The sequence below is a fragment of the Mustela nigripes genome, chromosome 17, assembly GCF_022355385.1.
Source record: "Mustela nigripes isolate SB6536 chromosome 17, MUSNIG.SB6536, whole genome shotgun sequence".
NCBI lineage: Eukaryota > Metazoa > Chordata > Mammalia > Carnivora > Mustelidae > Mustela > Mustela nigripes.
Window position 1 is genome coordinate 16613733 of NC_081573.1, and position 12345 is coordinate 16626077.

Consider the following 12345-nt stretch of genomic DNA (forward strand, 5'->3'; position numbering starts at 1 on the left):
TATACTTCACTGAAAGTTACTCAAAGGAAGAAAGAAACAAAGGAAGGAAAGAAAATGAAAGAAAAAAAATAATTTTGTTTAAGATGTCTAACTTTGAGTCAACAGTTATCATTTTGGCTAAATACTTCCTAATTAAACTGATATTATCTTATTCCTTTGGAACCTCTGCATTTCATTGCTTTTTTCAGTATTAACAGTGGTAAATGCCATTTAATTACCTAAATGTGAAAAAGAAAATAAGTTAGGATTGAAACAAAAAGCGTGTTTCTCCTTCCTATGGTAGAAAGTATGTCAGAAGATATAACATTATAGACCGTGTGGGCACTGAAATGGCCCTGTAACAAAACAAGAACTCTTAACCTAAAATGAGTCTCCTCAGCCAGACCTGAATGTATAGAGAGCAAATACAAAATGACAACATACGTCTCTCTACAGAGAATTTTGAGGAATTTTTTTTTTTTTAAGTAGGCTTATGCCTAGCATGGAGGCATATTACTATTATTATTGTATTATTATTAGCATGGAGCCCAATATGGGGCTTGAACTCACAACCCTGAGATTAAGACCTGAGCTGAGATAAAAAGTCAGATGCTTAACTGACTGAGCCACCCAGATGCCTCTAGGATCTTTTTTTAAGAAGACTTTCAAAGAGAGATGAAAATAGAACAGAGGTAGCAGCTAAACCATAGGATCATTCTCTCCATACTTTATGACACTCATGTTTCTTCCTAATATGAAGGTAGATATATATACATACACATGGAAAAAAGCAAAGAATGATATTCTGTGATTTAAGGATCTATCTTCTAGAATAATTCATATGGAACTCTGATTGCTGATAAAATATATATAAATTGCAATGTCAAGCATATTTTTCTCTATAGTCTTTTCTTTCCCCAAAAAAGGTTTTTCAGACCATACCTAAAATAGCCTTTCAGCCCACACCGTTTTCTCTTCCCTTACTCTGCTTACTTTACTTCACAGTACTCTATTACCTGAAATTATAGTTTCTATTTATTTACAGTTACTATGTGTCTCTTATTACAAGGTAAATTCCACAGAGACAGAGACTTTATTGGTTTTATGTACCGGTATATTGATAGTGTCTAGCACACTGCCCAGCTCAGAAGTAGGTAGATAAGTCAGTCAGTCAGTCTGTCTATCTGCTATTAAAAATGCAAAAGAAGGAGCGCCTGGGTGGCTCAGTGGGTTAAACCTCTGCCTTCGGCTCAGGTCATGATCCCAGGGTCCTAGGATTGAGCCCCACATCGGGTTCTCTGCTCAGCAGGGAGCCTGCTTCCCCCTCTCTCTCTGCCTACCTCTCTGCCTACTTGTGATCTCTCTCTGTCAAATAAATAAATAAAGTCTTTTTAAAAAATGCAAAAGAAAGCAGCTGAATATATATATATATATATATATGGAATGACTGTCAATAGGAAACAAAGAGAGCACCTCTCCACCCACGCCCCTTTCAAAGGGGAGGAAAATTTGAAACATCAACAAAAGAGTGGTAAATGAGATAAAGAAATAGTTCCATTAGTATCCCTAAGATCTTAATTTGCTCTTTAAGCCTTGGAACTTTATTTTTTAAATTTTAAAAAACTTTATTTTTGGGGCGCCTGGGTGGCTCAGTGGGTTAAGCTTCTGCCTTCAGCTCGGGTCATGGTCTCAGGGTCCTGGGATCAAGCCCTGCGTTGGGCTCTCTGCTCAGCAGGGAGCCTGCTTCCCTTCCTCTCTCTCTGCCTGCCTCTCTGCCTACTTGTGATCTCTGTCTGTCAAATAAATAAATAAAATCTTAAAAAAAAACAAAAACAAAAACCCTTTATTTTTAAGGATGCCTGTGTGGCTCAGTCAGTTAAGTGTCTGCCTTTGGCTCAGGTCATGATCCTAGAGTCCTGGGGTGGGGGGGGTCCCTTCTCAGTGGGGAGTCTATTTTTCCCTCTGCCCCTCACCCTGCCTGTGTTGTCTCTTGCTCTCTCAAATAAATAAAATCTTTTTTTTTTTTTTTAAAGATTTTATTTATTTATTTGACACAGAGAGAGAGAGAGAGATCACAAGTAGGCAGAGAGGCAGGCAGAGAGAGAGAGAGGAGGAGGAAGCAGGCTCCCTGCTGAGCAGAGAGCCTGATTCGGGGCTTGATCCCAGGACTCTGGAATCATGACCTGAGCCGAAGGCAGAGGCTTAACCCACTGAGCCACCCAGGCGCCCCTAAATAAAATCTTTAAAAAAAAAAAAAAGAAAAGAAAAAGATTTTATTTTTAAATAATTTCTATATCCAGTGTGGGGCTTGAACTTACAAACCCAAGATCAAGATTTGCACACTATACCAGGTGAGTCAGCCAGTTGCCTCAGGCCTTGGCCCTTTAAAGAGGACTTTCTAAACAACATCAGTAGAGTGTGCCTCTTCATAACTAGTTGGGTGGTTTCCTCTGTGATGGCTTCCCCCTACTCAATTGGCTCTCACTCACCTGGATATCGCCTCCTTCCTTTCCTCACGACTTTCCAGGGCTCCTTTCCTTGCTCCAATAAGGAAATCACATCTGGCTTAGAAATGAAGCATCCTGGTTAGAAGAAAAGAGATGTAAGGTGATATGAAAATAAAAAATAAATTCAAAATTACTTTTAGTCTTGTTTAAGTTTTTAATTAACTATAGGTCAAATGGTAATTGACAAAGCCTTTAGAACAAAGAAGGGCAAGATGGTAAAAAATATTCACATTAAGGTTACATAATAAATAGATTAATTTATATTCATACAAGTAATCCTTCTTGAGAGGCAACAGTGGTTGAGAGCACAGTCTGCCTGAGTTCAGATCCTGTCTCTGCCACATCCCAGTTGTAAGACAAGTAATAGCACCTATCATACACAATTGTTATGACAGTTATATTAGTATATATCCATATCTAAACATTGCCTAGAATATGTACTCAGTGCTAAATATACATCTGACCCTTGAACTCTGCAAGACTGAACTGCATGGATCCACGTAAGTGTGGATTCTTTTTGAAACAGTATTATACTGTGGAGGTATCTTCTTTATGATTTTCTTTTTTAAGATTTTATTTATTTATTTGACACAGAGAGAGAGATCACAAGTAAGCAGAGAGGCAGGCAGAGGGGTGCGGGGAAGCAGGCTCCCTGCTGAGCAGAGACCCTGATGTGGGGCTCGATCCCAGGACCCTGAAATCATGACCTGAGCTGAAGGCAGAGGCTTTAGCCCACTGAGCCACCCTTATGATTTTCTTAACATTTTCTCTTCTCTAGCTTATTTTATCATAAGAATACAATAGAATACATATAACAAACAAAATATGTGTTACCTATTTATGCTATCAGTAAAACTTCGGATCAACTGTAAGCTATTAGTAGTTAAATTTGGGGGGAGTCAAAAGTTATATGCTGGAGCGCCTGGGTGGCTCAGATGGTTAAGTGTCTGCCTTTGGCTCAGGTCATGATCTCAAGGTCTTGTGACTGAGCCCAGCGTCCGGCTCCCTGCTCAGCGAAGAGTCTGCTTCTCCCTCTCCCTCTGCCTCTCCCCATGCTTGTGCTCTCTCTCTCAATTTCCCTCTCTCAAATGAATAAATAAAATCTTAAAAACAAACAAACAAACTTACATTTAACTTTTTGACTATGTAGAGGGTTGTTGTCCCTAACACCTATGTTGTTCAAGGGTTGGATGTATTTTATTAGCTATGATTTATTACCATTGTTGTTTTGCTGGGAGGAAAACAAAAAGCTTCTGGAGGCATTGATTCTTATTTCTTAGGATATTCACACAATGTTAAGTGCAAAGTTCTTAGATTTTGAACTTTCAATCATAAAGTAGATAAAAGTGAGTAAGTTTATTAACAAAAGAAATGAGTTTTCTTGAATTGTAAATAAATCTTGTTGGTTCAGCATATCACTGCAAATATTATGTGCTCTTTTGATAGATTAAAAACCGAGATACAGGGGTGCCTGGTGGCTCAGAAGGTTGTGCCTCTGCTTTCAGCTCAGGTCATGGTTTCAGGGTCCTGGGATCAAGCCCTGCATGGGGCTCTCTGCTCAGCAGGGAGCCTTGCTTCCCCCACCACCCTGCCCGCCTCTCTGCCTACTTGTGATCTCTCTGTGTCAAATAAATAAATAAAATCTTAAAAACAAACAAATAAACAAACAACGAGATACAGGGTCTAGTATTTTCCTTATATATATACCAACAAATAAAATACCCATAGCAATTCTGAGTTCACACACCAAGTAAAACCTGATTTGACACAAGTAAGGCCATATTCAGCCCCTTTTCATCATTGAGGAATGCCTGAAGGCCACTTAAGGATGAGGAAGATTAATTTGCTTAAATGAGGTATTCACTTTAGAATAAAGAAAGCTAATAAAGAAAGCTCAAAACATTGACTGAGAACAGGGAGTAGAAATTTAGATAGCTTCTTGAAAGATATTCCTGAAATTTCCAAAGAGAAAAGCAGATACTGCAACAAATAGGTCTAAATTACTAGAGTCAGAGAACCTTACCCAATGAGACCAAGTTGCTGTAATTCTCCAACATAACATCTCTGTACAAGTCCCTTTGTTCCAAGTCCAGGTATTCCCACTCCTCCTGAGAGAAGACTATGGACACATCATTGAACATCACTGATCCCTGCAATGACAAACCATATAATACATTTGAAATTAAAGAAAATTTGTTTTTAAGATGGAAGAGATACTGCAGGAAATGGACCATATGGCAAACAAAAAGGCTTAGGCTAGAAGCCTTTAACATAGTGAGTTAGGAAATGAGTGTGCATGAAGCAGCATGCCTATGTGCTCTTGAAGAATCCTGTTGCTACAGGTGCAGCCTCTTGAGTACTCTGGCGTATCTTGATCATCCAAACATGTCTGGGAAAGAAAAAAATCAGTTTTCCAATTAAATAAAATATTGTAGATAAGCCTCTGCCTGTTACAAGTCTCCCTCAAAAACTCTCAAAAATATGAGGTCTTCCACTCTTTCCCCTTAAAGAACAGATTTTTTTGGTAAGTTTCCTTACAATATTTCTTAGAAAGAAATCTGAATACAGTTAAAGAATATCTTCCAAGTTCATCATTGAATCAGATTATGTTGTAAGCATTTTCCCATTTATACAGATTCTTTAATGAAATTTAGAATGAAATTTTTATTTCTTTTAATGAAAGAAACTGTATAATAGTCTATGTGAGGGATATGGGAGACTTAATCATTCTTCCATTTTGGTCTATACAAAATATTTAAGGTACTCCTCAGTTCTGAAGGTCCACAATTACTTATGTAACTGCTCACTCTTCCTACTTGTTATCATTTTCCATCCTTCATTTTATGCATTCCTTGTTCCTGACTTAGAGATATGGACATAGATTCTGGATACTGGTGATCCAGAATCACAAAGTTATCATTCTAGACCAGCATATCCTGTTCAACTACAAATGGAATCTTGTTCCTAGTGTGTAACTCTTAGGGATTCCCAGAGAAGATCCTTGGTTTCTCTGCATGCAAGATCCAACAACATCTCTGCCCAGTCCTAAAAGTCTCCAAAACATGAGATTTGACCTTATATTGAGGTTGAGGACAACCAACAGCAAATCTTATCTTACATGCTTAGAAAACTCAAATCCAGAAACCTCCAGTTTCCCTATGAGTAGTCAAATGGACCCATCCTCTTTCATTAACTCACAAGAGATGGTCAAACATTTCCCTCGGGTGATTTCATTTCTGCCCAATTATAGCTCTTAGCAGAAGACCGAGCACATATAGGAGATGCTGAATGATTTTTTTTTTTTTTTCCAAAGAATACATGAATAATGACTGGGGGAAAGGGGACTCATAAGATAGTTGTGCTAAGTAGCCTCATCCCTCACTGGACTTAGAGGACTGGGAGAAGATTCCTAGACTCTGATAGGTAGGAAATTTCAGGATAAAAAAATGTTCATAGGACATTAACATGAAGTATTTTCAGAAGGAGAAAGAAACAGTAACTTACGTGGGCCATGGTTTAGAAATTCAAGCACTGGTCAGTCCTCCTTGGGGTTTACTTGTCTGGAGAAGCAGAGTTCACAGAGGCCAGAGCTAGGGGGAGGAAAAGGAGGCTGTGAGATCAGACAGGCCTCAGAACTCCCAAAATGGCTGGAGTCCATATGTTCTTTCCCCTCCCTTGACCTTCCCAACATGCGCACACACACACATCTGAGGGAGTCTGGACAAATCACATTCCCTCCTCAGAAATTCCAGGACTAGGGGAGCCTGGCTGGCTCAGTCAGTATAGTGTGAGAATCTTGATCTCTGGGTTTTAAGTTCGATCCCAACATTGAGTGCACAGATTTAAAAAAAAAAAAAAAAAAAAAAAGTTTTAGGGAAAAAAAAATAAAAAAGAAATTCCAGGGCTGGCAGCCTGCTTGGATTCATCAGATACAAAGAGACAAAATGATTAGAACCAACCCTGGCAGTCATTAACCACTGTCAAACTGCTACACTGGCTGCCCTGCTGGACTGCCAGCCTGCAGCCAGGATAATAACTTCCAGAATCTTCTGGGGTCATCACACTTTTCAGTCAGAACCAACCCCCTGCTTTCCTGTATGCCTTATTTGCCTATTTGCCTTATTTGCTTATTTCTCTTACTTACAACTAGGCTGAAAAGGTATGGGTACATGCTCTCAACAGGTAGACAGCACGTATCTATTTATCAAAGACTTTCATAGGATGGGTATTTTATACACAGTAAGTGGATCCTCAGGATTGCTGTGTAGTATAATAGTATAATAATTACCTATGTGATGGGTCAGAACATTTACATTAAAGAAGTAAAACCACTTGCAGAAATTCAGTTAAGTAGCAAAGGTAAATTTGGAATCCTTATTTTTCTAACCAAAGTCAGCTCTCAATCAATTCTGTTGTCTTTGAAACCTAGAATCTCTTGTTCCATGAGCATGCATGACTCGTTAAAAAAGCAGAAATAACACGTGAAACCCCCAAAGACAATTTTTTTAGAGATTTTATGTATTTGTCAGAGAGAGAAAGAGCACAAGCAGGGAGGGAAAAGCAGACTTCTGGCAGAGCAAGGAGCCCGATGAAGGACTCGATCCCAGGACTCCAGGATGATGATCTAAGCCAAAGGCAGACAGTTAACTGACTGAGACAGGTGTCCCCCCACAAAGACATTAAATCTCACTTTAAGAGTACTGATGCCCATATTAGCAAGTTTGTAAGGAAATGAATATTCTATAACCTGTAGATTGTGTAAATTTAAAAGTATGTCCAAACCAACCATTTAAACCATGCACATCTTCTGACTCAGTAATTCTACTGTGGGGATTTTCTACTCTGTATATGTGCACAAGATGTAAGAGTGTGCTCATGGACATTAATCATAATGGGAAAAATCTGGAAAGAACCTAAATATCCTGTAGTAGGAAACAGATTAAATAAATTATAAAGCACCCAGAGTGAAAAAGCTTCTCACTTTAAAAATGATAATACAGGTCTTTAATTGGAAAGATGGAAATATGTATATCACATATTGCTGAATGAAGAATGTAAGTAGGAACAGTACTGTGATCCTGTTATAGTAGGGCAAAAAGACGTTGTGTGTGTGTGTGTATACATATGTATATATATACATATATTTGTGCATAATAACCACTAAATGCTAAGCTTTTAAAAAATATGTAAGGGCATACAAAATATTCAAGAAGTGTAGTCTTCAGAAAAATAAAATGAACATTATGAATACATTTGTAAAGTATACATATAAATCAACATCAAGAGGCACTAAGAGGCATCAACAGAAAAAAATCTGCAAAGATTATTCATTTCCCCACTGTGATCTTAATTTTCTTCTTTTTGCTTGTATTTACTTCATATTTATATATGGCAATATATACTCTTGAAATACATTTTTAAAATTTTGTAAGTAGGAAGCTTTTCTTAAAATAGGTGAAAGAGACTCACTTTTAAAGCCATCATCTCTTGAAGGAAAAAAACTGCTATATTTTTTCCTACTAGCTCCCAATGTCTGATTCAACTTTATGATTTGTAAATTTGTTGATTTATGTTGGAGTTTGACCTAAAAAAGAATGGTTAAACATCCCCAACTGGGGCACCTGGGTGGCACAGGGGGTTAAAGCCTCTGCCTTCGGCTCGGGTCATGATCCCGGGGTCCTGGGATTGAGCCCCACATCGGGCTCTCTGCTCGGTGGGGAGCCTGCTTCCTCCTCTCTTTCTGCCTGCCTCTCTGCCTAGTTGTGATCTCTGTCTGTCAAGTTAAAAAATAAAATCTTAAAAAAAACCAAAAAACCAAAAACAAAAACAAAAAAAGCATCCCCAACTAATGCCTTGTTTCATTGCTGTTTTCTCACTTAACTTCTTGGCTCATATATTTGTCTTAATTCTGACCAGTCATTTTAGCCTTCCATGATGCCCTCCAAAGGGCGGCTAAATCTTCTTGTCCTGTTGGTCTCATTTTGCATCAACATCATGAGAATAAAAACAACAAGGCATAACACTTATTACATAAAATCCTTTTACCTACACAGAAATCCTCTGGATTTGGTTATTTTTTGGCACAACCTGACAATGTTTGCTGTAATCAGATGATGTCTCTTCATAGGAACTCCTAAGCTATGCTATCTGCCTTCTTCAGGGTCAACACTTAGTCTTATTCCTCTAGATGTTTATCTACCTTGATTGATAATTAGCAACTTAAGAATCACAACCATGTCATTTTAGTCACTCTATATTCCCCAAGTATTAGCATAGGATCAGACATATTATGAGTACTTTATAAAAAGTCTGATAATACAACCTAGAAATCCCCTTTTTAGGAATTTATCCTTAGAAAAATTTTAGAAAAGTACAAAAAGAGATACATGCAAGGAAGTTCATCAAAGAATATTTTATAACCAAAAGCAGAGTACCTAACAGTAAACCAGCTAAAAAAACTAGGTTCCACAATATGATAGCATATTACACAATTATTGACAATGATGGTACTAGTTCATACTAATGCATGTAGGAAAATATCGATGATAAACTGGCCAAGTACAACAGGTAGACTAAGAAGAATATCCACAATGTTGGGAGGTGACTGACTCTCATATGTGAAGAACGCAGGCTTTGTTGTCAGGATCCAGGATATCTAAGGGTTTGACAGTTATCAACTAGGAGACTTCAGACCTGTTAATTTTCAGTGCCACTGTTTCCTCATAGATAAACTGGAGAATAACAGTATCTACTTGTTATTAAAGTTAAGTAATATAATGCATATAAAGCACTTAAAATACTTTATTATAAGCAATAAAATAAAATGAGAACATTATATCCCCCATATTCCTTGTATTTAAAAAAGTACCTTTAATTTTAAAAAAACTTTAATCCTGATAAATTATCTTTAATAATTTTTTAATACTAGGATGCCCTTTCTCTTGCTCTTACAGTAAACTTTTTCTCATTAAAGATTTTATTTATTGGACAGAGAGAGAGAGAACTAAAGAGGGAATACAAGCAGGGGGAGTGGGAGAGGGAGAAATAGGCCTCCTGCTGACATGGGGCCTGATCCCAGCACACTGGGATCACGACCTGAGCCAAAAGCAGACACCTAATGACTGAGCCACCCAGGCGCCCCAACAGTAAACTTTTTTAGAAAAATATTTTATTTACTTATTTATTTTAGAAACAGGGAGGGTAAGAGCAGGGGGAGGAGCAAAGGGGGAGGGAGGGAGTAGAGAAAAGAAACTCAAGCAGACTCTGTGCTGAGCCCCAGTGTGGGGCTCGATCTCACCACACTGAGATCATGACCAGAGCCAAAACCAAGAGCCAGAGCTTAACCAACTGAGCCACCCAGGCACCCTTCCTGTAGTTAATTTTTGAGATTTTAAGGACTGCTCTTTTTTGCAACATCACTAAATTTTAGAACTAAGGTTGAGAATGTAATTCTTCTTAATTAATAATATTAGCAAAAAAGATTCATAAAAAATCAAGAAGTAGAGCAAAGCCCCTTTTGCTCTCCATCCCTAGCAGCTCCAAAGAGATACCATTTGGCATCATAAAAGTCATTAAATTTGATATGATAAGGTATCATTCTGAACACTTTAAAAACATTTGATCAGGGCGCCTGGGTGGCTCAGTGGGTTAAGCTGCTGCCTTCGGCTCAGGTCATGATCTCAGGGTCCTGGGATCAAGTCCCGCATCAGGCTCTCTGCTCAGCAGTGAAGAGGGAGAAACAGGCTCCCCGCTGGGCAGGTAGCCCAACCAGGGACTCGATCCCAGGACCCTGGGATCATGACCTGAGCCAAGGCAGCAGCTTAACCCACTGAGCCACCCAGGCGCCCTTGACCTCGACTTTAAAAAAAAAATGGGCAACAGCAATTCATTCCTCCTTCTCAGAGCCCTTTCCTTGGAGTCTGACAAGACTGAGGAAGAAGGGAAGTTATGGATAACAAGCCTTTCTTGGAGCCCAGCCCAGCCTAGCTAAATTAGGGCATGCCCTGACCCCATCTGTCCCCACCAACCACCCACACATAAACTGAGTAAGAGGGAGATTATTACTGACCCTTCCTAGTACTAGAGAAAGGTCAGGATCACGGATGTGGGGGACGGTAATGGGACCTCACAGCAGTTTACTAGAGGAAAACTCCGTCGTTCTGAAACCTACAGTAAGGAGTTCTGAGAGGCGTGTGTGCGCGCGACTGCGTGCGCGCGCGCCCGAGGATGTGGTGCACGAGGTTACTCCCAGGAGCCAGGCTGGGAGGCACATTCGGTTCTAACGTTTTTTCCCAAGATGGGATCTGAAGCTTTTTGCTAGGAGTCTTTTCTCTGGCGCTCAGATATCTGACTGAGGGAGTGCGGGGGGGTGGGGGTCTTCTCCGCCGGCGGGCTCGTGCGGCTACAGAGCAGAATATTCAGCTGTGACGCTAAGGTCGGAGTCACACAGCCCAGGTTCTGCACCCAGTTCAGTCACACAAACGGTATCAGCCACTCGTCCCGACCTCACAACCGCACAAAGTCCTGATGTCACACCCGGGCCCCGTCACGCCCACAATCACCCAGATGCACAACTACACACCCGCTGTTCTCACAAACGCTCGGGCCTGAGATGAGCCGCTCGCAAAGCTCTGCGGTGCTGCCGCGCTTCCCTTCCCTCTCCTCATCTCCAAGCCGCAGCGCCTTTCCTACAGAGGTTTGGAACCAATGCTGTGAACCAGGACTGCTCACCTGGGACGTCGCGCCTGCCTCACGGTGATGCACGGTGTAAGCGAGAACAGGACGGAACCGGCAGGTCCACACACATCCCCCAGCGGCTTAACCCGCCGCGCGCGGAGGCTGCTGGGAACTCGCGTTGTAGGCACTGAGTGCGCCGGCGCGGCCGGCCGCCGGGAGTCTAGCATCTACCCCGCCCGTAGCTGAGTGAGGCGGAGGTCTGGGCGGGCTTCAGCCGGGGCGGAGTTCCCATCTCTTTGTCCGGAGGAGTACCAGCAGGTTCAAGAGCGCCGCAGTGTCGGAACCGCGGCCGCACTAAAGAGGGATGCGAATTAACGTGACATTCCCTAGGACCTACTCGGACGGCGCTGTGCGTCTGTCTTTGGAGTGGTTTGGGGTGCGATTTTTTTTTTCACTGGGTGTGGCGGGTTTGTGTTTGAGCGGTGCTACTTCGCGGACAGGATTGTGGTTTGTGTAGATTTTGACTGGAATTGTGTATCAGGACCCAGAATGTTGTGGTAGCCTGTGAGATAATGGGTTTGACAGTGTCTGTGAACGTGTCTGTAATTGACGGAACATTTAGGTCGCGCGGTTTGGGTAGATTTTTTTTCCCCCTAGTCCTTCCCTACTGACCGTGGAGGGGAGTCACTCAGTGTGCGCTGATTGTGTGGCGACGGTGTGTGCTTCTGGTGTGTTCCGCGGGACTGTGACGCGGTAGGATGATTGGATGGGGCCAGAATAATCCCTCTCCTCAACACTGAAATAGAGACATGGATGTTGCTTCCCCCCCGCCCCCCCCCCCGCCTGCCTCTGCCTACTTGTGATCTGTCAAATAAATAAATAAAATCTTTAAAAAAAAAAACAAAAAACCAAAAGAGCAACATTATTAGTATGGATACATCTTATCATGAAGGCTAGCCACTGGTGAGGTAATACTACAATTTATCAGGCAACACTGAAGTTTCTTTGAAGTCAGCCTCTCTCTGATTTCTTCCAGTGCTTCATATTTGCCTTCCCTGCTAGAGACCAACTCTTTTGCTTTACACAGCCTTGAAACTCACAGTGCCACTTGCATTGGTAGAAACAAGGTGCCCAGGGAATAGTTTTCCAAAGCTGGGCAAAAGTTGGGTGAATGAATTCTAAT

The 12345-nt window shown here is 40.9% G+C and overlaps 1 protein-coding gene across 1 annotated transcript in view; it reads right to left on the bottom strand.

Moving 5' to 3' along the window:
• LOC132005617 (zinc finger protein 82 homolog) overlaps window positions 1–12345 on the bottom strand; it is an 86037-nt gene that overhangs the window by 45491 nt on the left and 28201 nt on the right. Inside the window, 4 exon segments of the mRNA XM_059382975.1 lie at window positions 2469–2561; window positions 4510–4636; window positions 5991–6076; window positions 11217–11516. Coding sequence (XP_059238958.1) covers window positions 2469–2561; window positions 4510–4636; window positions 5991–5999 — 229 coding nt within the window. The 5' untranslated portion in view covers window positions 6000–6076; window positions 11217–11516.